At 50.0% G+C, this 19,197-nt stretch overlaps 1 protein-coding gene across 4 annotated transcripts in view; it reads left to right on the top strand.

The window, feature by feature from the left end:
• The window catches only part of PHC2 (polyhomeotic homolog 2), a 116,396-nt gene that overhangs the window by 52,264 nt on the left and 44,935 nt on the right, over window positions 1-19,197 (top strand). For 2 of the 4 annotated variants that reach the window (XM_086716373.1, XM_086716374.1), the window contains exons 2-7: window positions 10,958-11,170; window positions 13,795-13,953; window positions 14,984-15,061; window positions 15,496-15,660; window positions 17,524-17,676; window positions 18,803-19,115. In XM_086716373.1, the coding sequence (XP_086572499.1) occupies window positions 11,012-11,170; window positions 13,795-13,953; window positions 14,984-15,061; window positions 15,496-15,660; window positions 17,524-17,676; window positions 18,803-19,115 (1,027 nt within the window). In that variant the 5' untranslated portion in view covers window positions 10,958-11,011. The remainder of the gene's footprint in view (window positions 1-10,957; window positions 11,171-13,794; window positions 13,954-14,983; window positions 15,062-15,495; window positions 15,661-17,523; window positions 17,677-18,802; window positions 19,116-19,197) is intronic. The other 2 variants (XM_086716375.1, XM_025935366.2) reach the window with 2 other exon arrangements.

Below are 19,197 nucleotides of genomic sequence, written 5' to 3'. Positions count from 1 at the left end.
TCCGATTCTGTGTCTCCCTCTCTCTCTGCCCCTCGCCCGTTCATGCTCTGTCTCTCTCTGTCCCAAAAATAAATAAACGTTGGAAAAAAAAAAAATTTAAAAAAAAAAAAAAAAGAAGGATTTTTAAGTGTAACTATGATCTGTGACCAATGATGAGAAATAACTTATGGGATCCTCACAATTTGAGGTGAAAGGAATTGTTCTCCAAATCCCAAATTGGCTTCGCAACCTTGCCGGTTATCACATGCTTACTCTTTGCTAAATATTGCCCTCAGTGCTGTACGGACACTCGATTGAATCCATATAACCGCCCCGTAGGGATATATGATCTCATTTTACTGGTAAGGAAATTCAGGCCCAAAAGATGACACAATTTGCCCCAGAATACACAGCTAGTGTGTGGCCTGGTTGGAACTCGAACCCACGTCTTCCTAACAAAAAAAGGTCCTATGCTGTTAACCAATATGCTATAGGTACCTTGTCAGCCATGTGGCTGATGTGTAAAAATGACCTTGCCACCGAACGGGGATCCTGTAAACTACAGCCTGTGGACTAAACCCAGCCCACCACCGTGTTTGGTAACTAGTGTTTTATTGGCACACGGCCACACACCACTTATGACTTGTCTGCGGCTGCTTTTGCGGGAGCAGAACTGAGTAGTCGTGGCGGAGACCGTATGCCTGCAAAGCCTAAAATACTTGCTATCTGGTCCTTTTCAGGAAGGACTGATCCCTGCCAAAGTAGATGCAGGCATGAAGATGCCCCGTCTTAGAACAATGGGACTAAAGCTGCCTGGGTCTAGACACACTCATGCTTGTGCCTCAGTCCCATCTGCACCTGCATAACATGGCTTACCCATACGTTCCTTCCAAGAGAAATCAAATCCTTCTCTTTCCTCTTCACATGCTTCAACCAAGGAGCATCAGCTTGTTACAGAAACTCTTTTTTTTTTTTTAATGTTTATTTATTTCAAGAGAGAGAACGCGTGCACACGCGTGGGGTAGGGGCAGAGAAGTGGGGGACAGAGGATCTGAAGCAGGCTCTGCGCTGACAGCAGAGAGCCTGATGGAGGGCTCGAACTCACGACCCACAAGATCCTGACGCGAGCCGAAGTCAGAAGCTTAACCAACTAAACCACCCAGGCACCCCCCGAAACTCCTGATACAGTCTGCTTTCTATAAGTTATGCAGAAAACAATGAGGTTTCAAAAAAAGTCTATTTAAATTTATGTGGCTCTGTTTCACAATGAAATCATTCTATTTTGATTGCTTGGGCTATGTGATCCATTTTAATTTCTCATCCTTCATTTCTGTCTTTGTTAGCAGTCATTTATTTACTTTGGTTTCTAGCAGTCATTTATTTACTGTGGTTCTCACTGAAGGAGGCCACATGCAGAGGATTGGGGAGAGAGAGGGAACTTTTTGAGGAGATTTGAGCTGAATCCATTTGGACTGCTTCCAATGTATCAGTAGCCTCCGACAGCTGCCAGAGGCATAATGAGACTGGTGTAAATCAGGATACTTATGTTAATGCAGCAGCTCAGAGGTATAAGGCGGTCTCCCCCAGGTCCCCTAAGTCTAGAGAGCCTGAACACTTTGCTATTATTGACTTAGACCTCGGTCAGAGAAGCAACTATAGAGAGGCAGAGCCAGAGCAAAGGAACACCATCACCCCCTCAGCCGGCCTTTCAGACTCTCTGTACACAAGCCACTATAGGAATAATAATACCAGCAGCCTTTGTGGGGCAGACTAGACCTCTCATTTCCTGTCAGTCTCCGATTCCATTAGGAAAAGCTCCCACCCCACTTTACCCCAAGGGCTTTAGGGTCAGGATTTGGAGAGCTCTGTTTTTAGTATCTCTCTCCTGCACTTCCCTCGAAACTCTGCCACAGCTGTAATCCGCAGCAAATGGATTTCCCTGACCCTGGGGACAAAGGCCTAGTGTTCCCTAGACTTGGTGGCTCCTGGCAGGGCAGAACCATCAGTATTTCTCCAGCTGCTGGTCTCAGGCCCTGTGGGCGGCAGAGACCTGTAATAAGATCACTATCCAAGCCTAGTCCGTTTGGCATGTCATTCAAAGCGGCCCCTTGCGGTCGGGAGAGGAGAACTGACTAAAGTAGGAATCACAGCCTTCAGAGCTTGGGCTCACCTAAAACCACACAGTGAGCTGGAACCCAAAGCAAAACAGACTTCCGGTTCTGGATATTGGTCATCAATCAGACTTGGCTGTGGTTCACAGTGGGTGTCCATAAGGATGGTGGCCTTGGGGAAGAAATAAGGAACTAGTTAGAAGGAGGAGAAGGGAGGAAATTAGAGTAGGAATTAAAAGGAAATTGAATAGGGGTGTAGAAGGTGCTGAAAGCTTAGATGCTATGAAAGTTTAAAGGTTCAGATTTTCTAATATGAGGCCTCAGGGTTGGGGGCATATAATGAGAGTCCACAGATCCCATATTGCGACTCCGGATGCCTCGTTTGCATCCCACAGACCAGAGCTTTGAGGCAGAGAGAAGTCAGGAGTGGGTAAACACTGAAAGCTTGGGTTCAAAAAGAGGAACTCTATTAGAAAAAGTGGGAATGCTAACATATCGGTCCACGCTTTCTAATTCCACTGTTTCTCTCCGACACGAGTTGCCTTCTACCAGGAGACCATTGAGAAAGTGACATATGACAAGACCCTAGCTTCTGATTTCTCCTCAGGGTCAAACTCCAACCCTCTGATTGAGTAAATCCCCACCACCACGAGTCTAGTAGGTTTCTGGGGGGTTCCTTCCTTGTCCATGCTACTGGAGGAGAGTCAAAGGAGCCATAACTCCTTGAGTGAGCCACTTCCCTGAAAACTAGGCTTCAGTTTTTACATAGCAAAAACAAGGGAGATTATGGTCGTGTCTGATTTAAACTGGTTGGTGGGTACATGTGCATATTATCTTTTATGTATGTATTAGAGAGGGACGGGTTATTTTGTAAATATAAAACATGTAATAGACATAAATAATCAAGAGTTTAAATTCAGTGATCTCAGTTCCTTTCTACTTCTGAAAGTCTAGTATGCTCTGAGAGGGGCTTTGCCCAATGCCACTGAATAATGGCCCAAGGTGAGACTATAGGCAGAGTCTCAGAGGTGTAATGGGAAGAGCTCAGGCCCAGTGTTGAATCCTAGTTCAGTGATGACCTTAGATAAGTTACTTAGATACGTTCCTCACTGACAAAATTGGGAGAATAAAACCTACACCATAAGGGAGGTCATGAGTATATGTAAAGCATCGTTTGGGGCGCCTGGGTAGCTCAGTCAGTTAAACATCCGATTCTTGATCTCGGCTCAGGTCATGATGTCACAGTTCATGAGATCGAGCCCAACATCGGGCTCCATGCTGTCAGTGCAAAGCCTGCTTGGGATTCTCTCTCCCTCTCTCTCTGTCCCTCCCCCTCTCATGCCCATGTTCCTCTCTGTCTCTGTCTCTCTCTGTCTCTCTGTCTCTCTCTCTCTCTCTCTCTTTCTCTCTCTCTCTCTCTCTCTCTCAGAAAATAAAAAATAAACTTAAAAGATATAAAGCATTTCTTATATTGCTGACATGTAGTAGGTGCTCAATAAATAACCGTAGTAGTATGGACACTCTTGGTGGCAGGTGCAGAAATTAAATCACCAGTGGTGTATGTTTTAAACTAGTTTTGGAGAATTCTTTGAATGCAGTAGAAATTAAGCTGAGCTTTCAAATGAGAAGTAGGACCAAGTGTGGTGCCTTTCAAAGAGTTCTATTTAACAAACATTTATTGAATGAAACACCAGGTCTATATGGGAAAATATGATATGACCCCTGTTCTCCAGGAGTTCAGAGTGCAGTGGGGAAGACAGACACAAAAGCAAATCACTTTCTTGCAATACTACGTTATGAGTGCTAGGAAAGAGGTAAGCACACAAAGAGTTGTGGGGAAGCCATCCAACTGGATGGCTTAATGGAAGATGTCAGGACCTAGATCGAAGGAAGCAAGAGAAGTGTTGCTTTGAGGTTGCATTGAGTGAGTGTGTCACAGGGGAGACTCAAGTTGTTTTGAAGATCAAGTTGGTTAATTGCAAAATGGAAGAGAGGCATTTCAGGGGAAGGGAATAGCATGAGTAAAACTACATTAGTAAACAGGGAACAAGGCATCCAAACCTTCAAGTTGTTTGGCATATCCTGGGTGAGAGTGTAGTGTGGAAAAAGGGTGGGAAATGAGGCCAGGGAGCCAGGCAGGGTCAATTCGTGGAGGGTTGATCTGCCATACTCAGAAGCTTGCTGGGGAAGTTGTGTGGGCCCAAGAACAGAAGTAACTCAACAAATGGTGCAGGGACAACAGGAATGTCCACATGCAAAAGAATGAGGTTGGGAAAACCAGTTTGGTGGTTTCTCAAAAAGCTACACATAGAATTGCCATATGGTCCAGCAATTCCATTCCTACATAATTCCCAAAAGCGTTGAAAGCAGGGATTCAAACATCAGTGTTCATAGCAGTGTTATTCACAGTAGCCAAAATGTGGAAACCACCCAAGTGTCCATGAACAGATGAATGGATAAAATGTGTATACATATAACGGAATTCAGCCAGAAAAGGACACACACTACAACAGGGATGAATCTTGAAAATGTTGTGCTACATGAAATAAGCCAGACACAAAAGGACAAACGTTGTATGATTCCACTTACATGAGATATCTAGACTAGACCCATTCATAGACACAGAAAGTAGATTAGAGGTTACCAGGAGCTGGGCAGGGGGAAGAGGAGAATGAGGAGTTCCTGCTAAAATACTGACAGAGTTTCTGTTTGGGGTGGTAAGAAGTTCTGGTGGTAGATGGTGCCAATGGCTTCACAACATGGTGAATGGCAAATTTGATGTTATGTGTTTTTTACCACAGCTTAAAAAATGAAAACGAAATAATGTTGTGCCCTTACCTCATGCTATATACAAAAGTCAACTCAAAATGGATTAAGAACTACAACTATAAAACCCTTTGAAGAAAATTTAGGCGTAAATCTCCATAACTTTGGATTAGGCCGTGGTTTCTTAGATATGGCAGCCACCAAGAAATAAATAAATAAATAAATAAATAAATAAATAAATAAATAAATAAATAAATAAATAAATAAATGGGACTTCATCAAAATTACAGAAGAAATCCTGAGCACGTTGTATTTGGTGAAAGAGAGCAGAGCCCCCAGACAAGAGCAGTAGACTCGCATCATGGAATACAGGCATAGCTCTTTTCTTCTTCACAGGTACCGTGTTGTTTTTTTTTTTTACAAATCAGAGGTTTGTGGAAACCCTGTGTCAAGGAGGTGTATTGGCGCCATTTTTCCAACAGCATTTGCTCACCTTGTGTCTCTCTGTCACATTTCAATAATTCTTGCGGTATTCCAAATGTTTTCATTATTATATTTGAACAACTGCAATCTCACGATAAAACTTTAACAGATGAAGAATTGATTCTTGTGGATGAGCAAAGAACACAGTTTCTTGAAATGGAATCTCCTCCTGGTAAAGATGCCGTGAAGACTGTTGAAATGACAACAAAGGCTTTAGAATAGTACATAAACGGAGTTGATAAAGCAGCAGCAGGGTTTAAGAGTCCTGAACTCCAATTTTGAAAGCAGTTCTACTGTGGGTAAAATGCCATCAAACAGCATCACATGCTACAGAGAAATGGCTTGTGAAAGGAAGAGCCAATCGATGCAGCAAATTTCATCGTAGTCTTATCTTAAGAAATTGCCCCAGCCACTCCAGCCTTCAGCAACCACCATCCTGACCAGGCAGCAGCCATCGACATCGAGGCGGGACCTGCCATCAGCAAAAAAGATTACAGCTCATTGAAAGCTCAGATGATGATTAGCATTTTTTAGCAATAAAGTATTGAAAACTAAAAAGGGTTTTTTTTTTAAGTTTTATTTTTTTATTAAAAAAATTTTTTTTAATGTTTATGTTTGAGAGACAAAGAGACAGTGTGAGCGGGGAGGGGCAGAGAGAGAGGAAGACAGAATCTGAAGCAGGCTCCAGGCTCTGAGCTGTCAACGCAGAGCCTGACTCAGGGTCGAACTCATGAACCACGAGATCATGACCTGAGCCAAAGTCGGATGCTTAACCGACTGAGCCACCCAGGCGCCCCACATTTAAAAAAAATTTTTTTATGTTTATTTTTGAGAGCGAGAGCAAGCCAGGAAGGGGCAGAGGGAGAAGGAGACAGAGGATCCGAAGCAGGCTCAGCATTGACAGCAGAGAGCCCGATGCAGGGCCTGAATCCACAAACTGTGAGATCATGACTTGAGCTGAAGTTGGACGCTTCACTGACTAAGCCACCCAGACACCCCTCAGTTTTTTTTAAGTTTATTTATTTATTTTGAGACACAGAAAGAGCACACATGAGTGAGTGTGAGCAGAGGAGGGACAGAGAGAGAGGGAGAAAGAGATCCCAAGCAGGCTCCGTGCTGACATAAACCATGAGATCATGACCTGAGCCGAAATCAAAAGTCAGACTTTTAACTGACTGAGCCACCCAGGCGCTCAGCAATAAAGTATTTTTTAAGTAAGGTATATACATTATGTTTTTAGACGTACTGCTATTGCATACTTAATAGACACCTGTAGGGCATAAATATAACTTTTATGTGCACTGGGAAAACAAAAAAGTTCATCCCACTCCCTTTATTGTGCTATTCTTTGCATTGTGGTAGCCTGGAACCAAACCCACCATGTCTCTGAGGCATGCCTGTATAAGGTTAGAAAGTGAAATGGGGCCGAGAGATTAACTCACACACATACACCACCACCACCCCACCAGGGTGCCCAATTTTGCAGGTTAGGAAACTAAGAGAGAAAGACTGCCTTGCCCAACACCATACAGTGGCAACAGTGGGCAGGTTCCCAAAGCTGGCAGTAACCAACTTCTAATTCCATGCTCTGTCTCCTTTAGTACATTGCCTCTCCTAGGAAAACCGAGCCACTGGAGAAAGTCCAGAGGGATGGGCTGGGCACTGTCCATCTCACAGTCATGACTGTTTATCCAGCAGCAGCGTAGGTCTGAGCTTCATAAAGCCTGAAGTAAACCCTCCTCCGCTGTCCATCTATCCCACTGCACACATACCTTGGGCCTCACTCTTCTGAGCGCTAGCAAATGTTGTCCCCATCACTCATTTGGAACTCGGCATACGGTAGCTAATAATATTTTTATCTTTGAATATGTATCTCCTGCCATAGCTCTACCTAGCAGAGCTGCCTAGTCCAGAGTTAGTGGACAGGCTTCAAAAGATTCGTTAACCTCTGCAATTGTAAGCACATTTTTGTGTTTGTGCATTTTTTTTGTTTCTGGGGCAAAAGGCCTTAGGGTTCACCATTTCTGATATGCCTACAAAAGTGAAAACCTTAAAGTGAGGATCCACATCTTCTACCTCTTTTCTATCCCCAGTCCTTAGCAAGAGCACCCTGAATGTGGTAGATGTTCAGTAAATGTTCAGATTTGGGGGGAATTAGGAATTTGTTGATCGCAGAAGGTTCTAGAAGTGACTGAGTAGAAGGGGGGATAGGGCAGCTTTATGCTGTGAAAGCGAGAAAGTGTGGGTTCTGGCAGCTCAACTGTCACTTCTCCTTTTAAGTGTTCCCTCATCTCCTAGGCAGTCTGTCCTTCCCTCTGCTTTGCGTGAGTGAGTGAGAGAGAGCCAAAGAGGGAGCATACACTTGAGAGATAGCAGTAGTTATCAAAAGCCTGAGCTAGAACAGGGAGTGCCAGCCAGAGAGATGGAGGGAGAGGGCGGGTACACGCACTATCTAGAGCACGCCTTGAATGAAGGCAAGAGAATTTGCTGGATCAGGACGGGGTGGGGTGGGGGAGGGGAGGCTGTAGATCCTCAGACGGGAAGACCATGAGAAAGAAGAGAGAGAACTAGAGCACTGGAGGCAAGACAGGCAGCAGCAGAGTGAGGGCAGTCATGGGCAGGACAGGTGAGTAGGGTCAGGACACTGTTGGGAGAGAGCAGAGGTCAGGAACAGGGAGAGAGAGCTCATTACAGTAAAGCAGAGCAACCACTCAGGATCGATGGGACCTGGGTAAGTGAGAGAGGAGGGGGAGGGGGAGACGCATGCACACGTTCCAGATTTTCAGAGAGAAAGAGTCAAGAGCCAAAGCACAATCCAGGTGAGTGTGATCCTCCCCAGGGAGGAGGATGGGGCCAGCACCAGGAAGCACAGATATGACAGAGGATAGGGATAGGGGAGCAGGAACAAGAATGGGAAAACCGAAAAGCCAGGGGTTGGGGACAAAGATTAATGAGACAGAAAAGGCCAGGTGGAGGCGATGGGGGCAGAAGCCAAGAATGCAAGAATGAAGAGAGAAGGGAAAGGCTTGTTTAGCAGCAGAAGGAAGGAGACAGGCAAACAAGAGAGTTCAGGAAGCGCGTTGTGTCTGTGTCCCCATGTTGCTAAGTCTCCCTCCCCAGCATGGGGAGCAGTTGCTGTTCTCGCCTGTGCAGTGTTTCCATACAGGAGGGTCTTTAGAATTTTGTCCTGTTTTATTTCTCAACAAGGATCGAGTACACTCTGTGCATGAGATCTGCCCTAGCTGCTGCAAAAGGAAGACGAAATAGAGCTGAGGCTTGATCATTTGGGATGTGTAGATTACCCTATCCTTAATTTGCTGTGGCTGCTGCCATCTTCTCAGTTTGTTTTATGGTTATGAGTACTTCCACTGAGACCTCCTAGAGCGGAATGAAAGTAGGAACTGAAACCCAATTCTGGTCAATGCTTTGGGAAAGGGAGGTGAGGCATCTAACTAAAAGAAGACTTTGGGATTCTATGGGATCTTCCATGTTTGAACAGAACTCTGATTTGTGGGTGGTGATCCTTGAAATTTCAAGTGAGCCTCATCTCTACAACTAGTTTGTCAGTTTCTGCAAGATCAGAATTATGCCTTCTACTCCTATCTATGCAGCCTATGTCCCTCCTTAGAACATAAGATATGGGGGGGGGGGGGTGGGTAGCTGAGCAGAGCACTGGAAATACTTGTTGACTCTGCGGTTTCAGTGATTCCCGCATTGTTGTTTTCATTATAAGAATCCTTGATAAGTGATGGCCATAATGAGGCCCAGAACTGAGTGTAGCTCTGGACAAAGGGAACTCATGGACAAGGGCCCTGCCCTGTGGCACTAAATACAGACATGCAGGGGCACCGGGGTGGCTTAGTCAGTTAAGCATCCAACTCTTGGTTTCGGCTCAGGTCATGATCTCACAGTTTTGTGAGTTTGAGCCCCGTGTCGGGCTCTATACTGACAATGTGGAGCCTGCTTGGGATTATCTTTCTCCCTCTCTCTCTGCTCCTACCCCATTCACGCTGTCTCTGTTTCTCTAATAAATAAATAAACTTTAAAAAAGAAAAGAAAAGAAAAGACATACAAACATTAGGGAAAAATCACCGCTCAAGGACCCAGGTCCTGAGTGCTGTTTGCAGGTTGCTATCCTGCCTTGGAAGCCACAGGCCTCCGAACTTCAACTTGCTGACTGCCAACTGGGAGTGGCCTGGATTTCCTTACCCCCACATCCCTGCCTTTTAGCCTTCACCCCCACTTTGTTCAGCTCACTATGAAACCCACCCAGTCAGAAGTTGACAGCCTCCAAACTGAGCGGCCCTGGGAAGAAGACAACAGGACATTAATGACAATTTTAGTTTTTTGTACTAATCAATGCTCTTGTTAGTGTGAAAAATCATATTATTTCTTCCATTTATGAAACTGGCATACGCTGCAAGCAGAGAATTCAGTGTTTGTGATGGGATGATGAGTGTTGTTTTTAGATACAGGAAAGAATAGGCAGAAGGAAAAGTTCATATATAGAAATGAGAATTTTAGGAATAGCATGAAAGAAGAAAGAGGGGAACTCGACCGCAGATCTGGGTCTGCCTTCCCCACCACCCCTCCTTCCCTCCGAGGCCCCCATCCCCCAACACATGCTTCAAGGGGATGTGTAGATTTCCCATTCTGAATCCAGATCACAGGGTGGTCCCTGAGGGAATTTCTGGCACTCTTTAGTGACTGGGATAGAAGGTTCCAGGAGGCTGTGCCAGTTCCACCTTGGAAGGGGATTGCTCTGTTGGAAGCGGACTGGGGACAGTTTTAATAACCACAACAACAGCCAATGTTGTGGAGCATGGAGTATTTGCCTGACACTCTACTAAGCACTTTGTGTCATTATTTTACTTTGTCCTCCTAACCAATTCGTGTATTCTTACATCTGACAGATTGAGACAGAAGGTTGGAGAAGTGTGATTTGCCAGCGTTTCCCTTCGAGTAAGCGGCAGAGCCAGGACTCAAACCCAAGTCTTTCCGGTCCCAAGGCCTGCAGTTTTAATCACACTGCCTAATGTAGTGCCATGCTCAGCATTAGATCAGAGAGCACTCACTAAATACTTCATCAAGAAAACAGAGACTCCAAACACACTGGCAGCTCTTCTGGCCTTGAAAGACAAAACCAAATAAATACTTCAGCTTATTTTATTGCCTCCTGATCTGTCTCTTTCTCCCTCTGTTCTCTCCAGACCTTTAATCCCATTTCTTCCACTGATCGGCTATACACATACAGACAAATAATAAGTGCTGTGCTGCTCAGTTTCTCCATCCTAAAGGTGAAGAGGTAGATGGGGGGGGGGGGGGGGATGGGGTGAGAGATGACCCCTAAGATGACCGCCAGGAAGGCCATTGTAGGAAATCTACCTCTGTGCAGGTTTCAGCCCCTCCAGCAGAAGGAGGGAGTGCCAGGTCATACACTTCAGAATCAGGCAGATCCGATTTCAAATCTCACCTGGTGAACCACACCTGGCCGTGTGCTTCCGCGGGCAGGCGTGTCTCAGGCCTCATCACCCTGGGCTGATGGAAAGCCGATGAGTATGTGTGTGACCTATAGGAAGCATCTGGTTGACATTTCACTTCTGCCTCTTTGCTCCCAGCATCCGCCTGCTCTTCTGCCCTCGGAGCTCGCTGACCGTGCCAGCCCGCAGGCCATGGAGAATGAGCTGCCAGTCCCCCATACGTCCAGCAGTGCCAGTGTCGCCAGCAGTGCCAGCAGCGGCTGCAGCAGTGGCAGCAGTGGTGGGAGTGGCCGCCCTGCCGGGCCCCAGATTTCTGTGTACAGCGGCATTCCTGACCGGCAGACCGTGCAGGTAAGATTCCGGCTGATCTAGAGATTGTATTCCTCGATCATGTTGGGGTTAGCTGGGAGGACGTGTTGGCATGGTCTGGGGAATAAATGGGCATGGGAGGTAGAGTGGGCATCGGGGAGTGTGTTCAGGGATATATGTTGAGGCACAGTTGGAGGAGATGTGACGTGAGATGGGTCCCATCAAGGAGCTTTGGGGAGAGTGGGAGAACTTCGCAGACCTGGAAAATCCCTGTCTCACCTGGTGATTCAGATCCCAGAGTGCTATTTGGGATGATAGGCAGGTGAAAGTGTAAAAGGGGTGTGGGGGTGGGGACAAGTAAAAATAACAAGCAGGAGAAATGATTGGGAGCTGCTCAGCCACAACCTCGACCCACTATCTGAAGGACCATTGCCCCGTAACAAAACTTAAGTGTCTGCGAGGACAAAAAGGAACCCCAAGGCAATCTCCCTAAAGCAGCGGTTTGCAAAGTGTCTCCCGGGTGATGTGTGCCACAAGGCCTCCCAGGTGATGACACATGGCTCCAAACGCAGTCGTGCCCACGCATCGCCATCGGCTTTGGTACCCGCGCTGCGAGGATCACGGCAGGCCTATCTTCTCCTCCAGCTGAAAATGGTTATCAAGCGCACTTCCATGGTTGAGAAGACTGAGGCTCAGAGAAGGCAGTAACTCATCCGGGTCAAGACGAAAAACAGCACAGTGTTTGAGGTTCCCAGATAAGACAGACGGAAAAGAGCGTGTGCAGCTGAGAAGTGTTGACTCCAAGTAACTTTGCTCATCCAGCATGGATGTACCAGACCAGTGACCTCATCCTGCCTTGGCCCTGGGCGCAGATTAGAGAGTGGAGGAGGGGCCGCAGCAGACTGTGAGAGCGTCTGAAGACACCATCAGAGACTCTGGAATCTTTCCTCTCCCAGTTACCTCTGCCTCCCACGGAATAAAAGCACGTTTCCCGCACCCATTCTTGCCGCCCCCCACACTAGCCTCCTCCCGGCCCCTCCGATCACGAGTGTTTGAGAACAGTTCCCAGCATCCCACGTCGGGACGTGCCATCCTCCCAGCCCGCATCCCATCCCCGGGATGGGTACAAGGAATGTGGGGTTTCTGCTCCGGCAGATGGAATCACCCGCGGTCGTGTTGCGTACCCAAGCCGAACCTTTCAGGGTCCCTGCTGTTTCCACTCCCTGACACCAACCCTCTGGTGAGGAAGAGCCACAGTATCTCTCCGCTGCTGCTGCTGCCTGGACTGCGGGGGGTCCAGGAGATCAGGAGTCCAAGGAAAATAGAGAGGCATAGGTGAAAGGGAGAAGAGGAAGGAATTCTGGGAGAGGACAAGGAATAAACAGAACTGAGGGGAGAGAATGCTGAAGGGGAGTGGGACCTGAAGAGTTGAGATGGGGTGGGGGAAATCAGGAGACCCCAGAGCCCATGAAGAATCTGCGATTATCAGCCTGGTTTTACAGTACCCCAAATCTGAGCCCACGAATGGCTTTGTCCTAGAGCCACCGACCCTAAAATCCACGCTGAGCCAGAAGGAGCCAGACTGGATGCTTGCCAGTTGGGGGCAGGAGCCAGGGTTGGGGGAAGCCCCATGGCCAGGGAGTTAGCAGAGTTAAGGGTAGCAAGAGGGCCGAAGCCTGGCCAGGACCCTTGTGGAGCATCAGGCAGCAAGAGATGGCAGGAGGGTGACCAGGTAAGGAGGAAGGAGGAGAAATGTCCCTGGGGCTTAGGAGAAGAAGACAGAAGATCTCAGGGCTGGAGGAAAGGCATTCCCTTTTCTCTGTTCCTGGGGGCGAGGGGAGGCTTTGGGGGGCTGGGAGTGAAGAGCAGGGAGCGGGATCAAAGGCAGCCTTTGTCATTTCCTAGAGACGGTGGCAGGAAAGAGGAGCAGCAGTAAAGCCAGGTGATGGTGATGGTGGTCAGAAAGAGGGACCGACGGGGAGGGGGAAAGAATACAAGAGAAATGCGTCATCCCTGTGGCTCTGGTCTGCTCTCCAAGACCAAGGGGACCTTCTGAGGGACGGATAGGACTTTCCAGGCAGCTAGGGGCAGACCCTGGGAGGCAGCCCCAGCCGGGAGGCTGTTGCCCTTGTTTTCATTTGGCTAGCCGTGTTGCTAATGCTGGAATAGGCCCCCCTTCGGACCTGCCTCTCTCTCCCCTACCCACTTCCCTTCTCTCTGCTTTATTGGGCTTCGGTTCCCCTGCTGTCACCATCCAGTGTCCCAGTCACCCAGATCTGAGGGTGGGGAATGACTGGAAGGGGGGCTGCCGAACAAGCTGGGCACGGGACACAGTGTCACCGGAGGCTTACAGGACCCCCTATCTCCCTGTGCCACACTCCCCCCCCCCCCCCCGCCCAGAGCTGGTCAGAGCATCATTGTGCTGCTCTGACTTTCCCCAAGGGGGCTGACACAGGAGCAGGTGGATTGGAGAGGAGCACAGGAGCCCAAGATGTGCATGACAGACAGACGAAGCAGAGGAGTGTAAAGTCCAAAAGGCAGTTGCCTTCCCACCTCCCTAGGGCGAGGGGCTAGGCCCCAGGGTTGTCCTCTGACAAGGCCTCGTCATGGAAGGGGCGGGTCCGCAGCGAGCAGGTTGACAGCGTCCCGCGGCTCTCCCCTCCCAGGTGATCCAGCAGGCGCTGCACAGGCAGCCCAGCACGGCGGCTCAGTACCTGCAGCAGATGTACGCAGCCCAGCAGCAGCACCTCATGCTGCAGACGGCAGCACTCCAGCAGCAGCACCTCAGCAGCGCCCAGCTCCAGAGCCTGGCGGCTGTGCAGCAGGTCAGAGAGGGCCTGGCGGGTGGCAGAAGCGAGAGGGAGGGGGAGCAGGTGCCGTGCGCGCTTCCCCGGGCCTTCTCTTCCCCTGGCGAGGGGGCAGGATGGTCATGGTCCTTTACCCAACAGAGGGTCCGGCACCTTCCCCAAGTTCACTCGGGCCCGTGATTGCAGGGGTAGAACTCTCTGGCCGCAGGAAGAAGGGCTGGGGGGACCCCTCCTCCCCACACCACCACACCACCGGGAGGGGCGAGGGTCCACGGGGGTGTCCACAAGAGAAGGCCGTGGCCCACCCAGCTTCCTGTCTGTCCTTGGTGGCTGAGAGGAACTCATTCATTCATTCCTTCATTCATTCAACAAAAGTTTTATGCACCTACCACAGTCCATGTCAGACACCGAATACTGTGCACCCCGTCTTCTCAGAGCTTAAAGCAGGGTGACAGCAAGTAAACAGAACCCCAGAGAGACCAGGAAACAGAATACCTAAGTCTCCGAGTTGTGATAAGCACTCCGAAAGAGGAGCAGCTCACTCTGACTGAAGAACAAGGAGGTGCCCTGGATTGGGTGGCCAGGGAAGGGCCCGTCTGCTGGGTGATGGGAAGCTGACCCTGAAAGAGTGAGAAGCCAGCCACAGGGAGGGGGGCAGGTTGGATGTGCCAGTCAGCACGTGCACGACTCTCTGGCGGAGTCCGGGAGCCCGATCTGATAGAGCCGGGTGGAGCAGAGGGCTTCAGAGACCTAGGAAGATGGGTAACAGTGATAGCTAACGATTTGAGTGCTTATGTTAAATGCTTTGCCTCGTTTAATCCTTTCCGCAATGCCACAAGGTAGATTCTGTTATTATCCCCACTTTATAAAGAGGAAACTGAGGCCCGTGCTTAAGGTCACACGCAGATGAGGTAGAATGGGGGTTTGACCCTAGGTGTTTGACAACTGACCGCTGTCCTATAGTACTTCCTAAAGTCCTTCCTTTGAGAGCTCGGGGACTGATTGGGGGAGATCTGGGACTCTAGCGATACAAACTGTTCTTTTCTAGGCAAGCCTGGTGGCCAACAGACAAGGGAGCACTTCAGGCAGCAATGTGTCTGCACAGGCCCCAGCCCAGTCATCCTCGGTGAGTAGGTTGGGGAGCCGCAGGTAGAGCCCACAGCTCTGGGACCAGCTCCTTCCTCCTTGCCCCAGATGCTTGCAGGCTCCCAGCCCCAGGTGGTGAATCCCTAGCCGTGTGCAGTCATGGCTGGAATCTATTACTCTTGCCAGAAAAAGAAGCATTTGCCTCTTTCTAACCCTTCAGTAAGTCTCTGTCCTCTTTCATGCCGGTGTCCAGGCTCTGTGTTTACAGTTCAGTCTCTCCCCCATTGGACCCTCCCTGCAGCTCCACATGTAGGCCAGAGATGGTGCAGTGCTGAGGGGCCCAGGGACCAGAGATGGTCCTAGAGAAGGCCGAATCCACCAAGGAACAGAAGAGGGGGAAAGAAATGGATAAGGGAGGCACAGAGGTTACCAACAGAACTTCCTGTTTCCCACTGTGTGTGTCTCTCCCATCAGATCAATCTGGCAGCCTCCCCAGCAGCGGCCCAGCTCATCAACCGGGCACAGAGTGTCAATTCAGCGACAGCTTCAGGCATCGCCCAGCAGGCCGTGCTCTTGGGTAACACATCTTCTCCGGCCCTGACTGCAAGCCAAGCGCAGATGTATCTAAGGGCACAGATGGTGAGTACCCAGCCTGGGCCACGGCTCAGGTGGGCTGGAAGGACAAAGGCAGACAAGTTGGGAACTAGGAGGCTAGAGAGGTGGGTGGGAAGGAGCACCAAGGGACAGGCAGCAAGAGGTAAGGGGTGGAATAAATAAGAGGGCGCCTGGAAGGCTGAGTGGGAGCTTTGGTACAGGCTCAGTGACCCAAGGACAGGTGGGGTTCCCGGCTGAAATAGAGAAGGTTGCCCATGATGCCTCCTTTCCTTCCCTAATTGTCTTCTTCTTCTCAGAAACTGCTCCCCCAAATTAATTAGGGTAGAAAATGCAGGGGCTCATGCCCAGATGGCCAGTACACTTGGTCACTTAAGATAAGCAAACGCACAGACATCCAGGTACTGTACAGAAATGGGGTCTTGGCCCCTGTGGCCATCCTTGTAGGGACTGGCCACCACTAGCTCAAGAGCCAAAGGTGTATTCCAGCCCAAGTCATGAAAGTGGCATTCAGCTCCAGGACATGCTGCTGCCTCCACTGCTCTCCCACCTGGGACCCCATGCCCATCAGGTCACTCTATCACTCATTAATTCAGCTTGTTTGAATGTGTAGAATGTGCTCAGGACGGTATCAGCCCTGGACGTGCATACCTAGAATCTGTCCTTTATACCTGTCCCTAAGGGATGCAAAGGTCCTTAGGAACCTTATGGGTTCCTAACATTTAGAAGAATTTCCAGGGAAAACAGCAGCATGCTCCCCAGGAGGCGATAACTTCCAGCTCTGTGTTGAGCTCAGATCACAAACTCTGATCTCGTGTCTCCCATCCTGAAGATTTCTCCCTTCAGCTCCTTGACATGCCCTCCTGAAGACAATACAGTCCTACCTGTGCCCCCCCCCACCCCACCTCCACCACCACTACCAGTTTGCTTCTGTGACCAGAACTTGACGCTTGGAGCTTTTCGGGTCCTGACCCAGCACTTCCTTTCTTGACTCTGAGTTCATTGTTTGTGGACGTTCCATTCCCAGGGAATAGCTTCATAGACACACAGTATACGGAACAACCTTCTACTTCCTAGGGAACGGGACGGCCGCAGTGTGACACTGCCCAAACCTGCCCTTGTCTTCAGTTTACTCATTCCCTTGTCCTCCTCACCTGCCCCAGCTGGAGTCCTGAAGCCCGTCTGCCTCCGTCCCCAAAGCAGGGCACGCAGGCACAGAGGAGTAGACATCGACATGCCTCTCGGAGGTCTGGGGAAAGCAGCCTGTGGGACACCAGCACGTCCACATGGGCACCAAGCTAGGCTCGCGGGGTGGAAGTGTCATGCAGAGAGCACCACGTAGCCTGTACGGAAGGAGAGGCAGACATGAGTATGGCTCTGGGCGCCCTGGTTCCTCTACCACTGTTATCCCTGCACACCCCCTACCAGAATCTAAATTTGGCTACAGACTGAGAAAAGAACACATCTAATTTGATCCCTCGTGCAGGGGAGTCCTGTTCTGGCCCAGACATGGAGTCAGGAGTGGGTTAGACCTGGAAAGAGGTCCTAGGTCCTAGGTCCCTGCTCCCCAGGATGCTGTGGAGAGCATGACTTCAGGGTGTCCCGGGAATGTCGGCCCCTCTAGGATGAGCTCCTCATGAGCCACTCCAGAGGCTTCTGGAGTAAACCCGACCTGCATCCCCAGACTGGCTCTCCTCCACCCTCCCCTTCACTGCCCAGCTTGGATCAGGACTCTACAAGCCTCTTGAGACTTTCAGGTGGCCCCCCTTTGGACTCTTTCCCTCTCCTGCCTCCCTGTTTCCCCATATCTGCTCCCTGGCTGAACCGTCCTGTCCTGTGGCTGAGCCCACATTGGGCAGGTAAAAGGCGCCTCGTTTCCTGTGATTCCAGGCCCAGCCAGGTAACCTGGTGCAGGTAGCTAGGAGCCTAGGCGGCACTGTTCCTTTGTCCCCTCAGCTCATCTTCACGCCCACGGCCACCGTCGCTACTGTGCAGCCTGAGCTCGGCACTGGCTCCCCCGCCCGGCCCCCCACCCCCGCCCAGGTGAGGATTCCATGCTGGTGGGAGGGCAGGGGGGTGGGCACCTCCGTAGAGGGGTACTGAGACTGGGTATGGGCACAAGGCCTGGAGGAGCTTGGACTCTGGAAAGGTTGGGATCTTCTAGGAAAGCCGGGGGGAGACAGGACATCCCGATGCTCCCAGACTTACTCTACTCCTTGATGAATTCCCTGTTGAGAAGGCCTCAGCCACCCTTGACTCTGTTCTATTCCCTCACAAACATAGATCAGGAATCAGAGCACAGCATACTGAGGCAAACATGGCTGCCAGTAATGGGTGGTCATTGCTAGCTTTTTACCTTACACCCTCCCCAGTATATCTTCTGCGTTGCTTTTCAAGTGGAAAATCCCACTCTGGTTATACACGCTAGCACCTCTAGTTTGGGGGAAGATGGCATGGAAGAGGGAGCAAAGATAAGTCCTGGGTCCCCACCTTCTGCTGGGAGCACACAGATACTGCTGTGGCTGTAAAGATTCTATGGGCAGTGGGGCAGAACCCCCCACCCCCACCCCAGCTACAGAATTGGAGAGCGCTTGGTAGCCGAGATCATCAGATTTGTCAGAGCAAGTCTAGCACAGCCTCCGTGCGTCCAGCAGAGGGCACCAGGGGCCAGGTTGAGTAAGCGCACGAATCCTGGCCTAAACCTTATTTATTCTGAGGACAAGATAATCCTTTGCCTGGTGGCTGTGCTGGTCAATTGACTTTCACTTCTGCCCTGGCCTTTTTGAGTATGGGAAGCCCCATGCCCCGCTGTAGCTGGGAATTCTTTCTAAATGCAATGCATCCCATCCTGATAGTTTGGGGGAGGAGAGGAGGTAACAAGGGAGAGAGAGCCCACCCCAGCCTAGACAGTCATCCCTTCTCAGAATTCAATTTCTTCTGCCGGTGGATGCAATCACTAGCACTCTTTCTTGTCCCCTTTAGAAACTCTACCTGCTCCTGGTTCCTTTTTCAGCCCCTAACTCATTTTCTCTCTTTCTCTCCGATTTTACAACCCACTATCCTGTATAGCCATTCCTAGGTCCATCCCTAACTCCTTCCCTATCTTAACTGTGTATTGCCGTTGCTCCTACCCACCTTCTCTGGACTCCTATAGACCCCTCTTTTCCAGGTACAGAACTTGACCCTCCGAACACAGCAGACACCAGCTGCAGCAGCCTCGGGCCCTACCCCCACTCAGCCTGTCCTGCCCAGCTTGGCCCTGAAACCCACGCCAGGTGGTAGCCAGCCTCTGCCTACCCCGTCACAAGGCAGAAACACCGCTCAGGGTTCCCCCGCAGGTGCCAAGCCTGGCATAAGTGACAGTGTGATGGAGCCACTCAAGAAAGGAGATGGTAACAACGGTGTGCCAGGGAGCATGGAGGGCCGGGCTGGGCTCAGTCGGATGGTGCCCGCTGTGGCTACCCACCCCCTCGTCGCACCAGGTAAGGGCTCCAGGAACAAGGATCCTATCCCTGAAAACTCAGGAGCACTATGGGGTAGGGGAAAACTTCCAAACGTTCCTTT

This window comes from Puma concolor, chromosome C1 (assembly GCF_028749965.1).
Source record: "Puma concolor isolate L17-30 chromosome C1, mPumCon1.1.hap2, whole genome shotgun sequence".
Classification (NCBI taxonomy): domain Eukaryota; kingdom Metazoa; phylum Chordata; class Mammalia; order Carnivora; family Felidae; genus Puma; species Puma concolor.
Note: the sequence above shows the minus strand (reverse complement) of the source record. Positions and strands in the feature narration are given on the sequence as shown.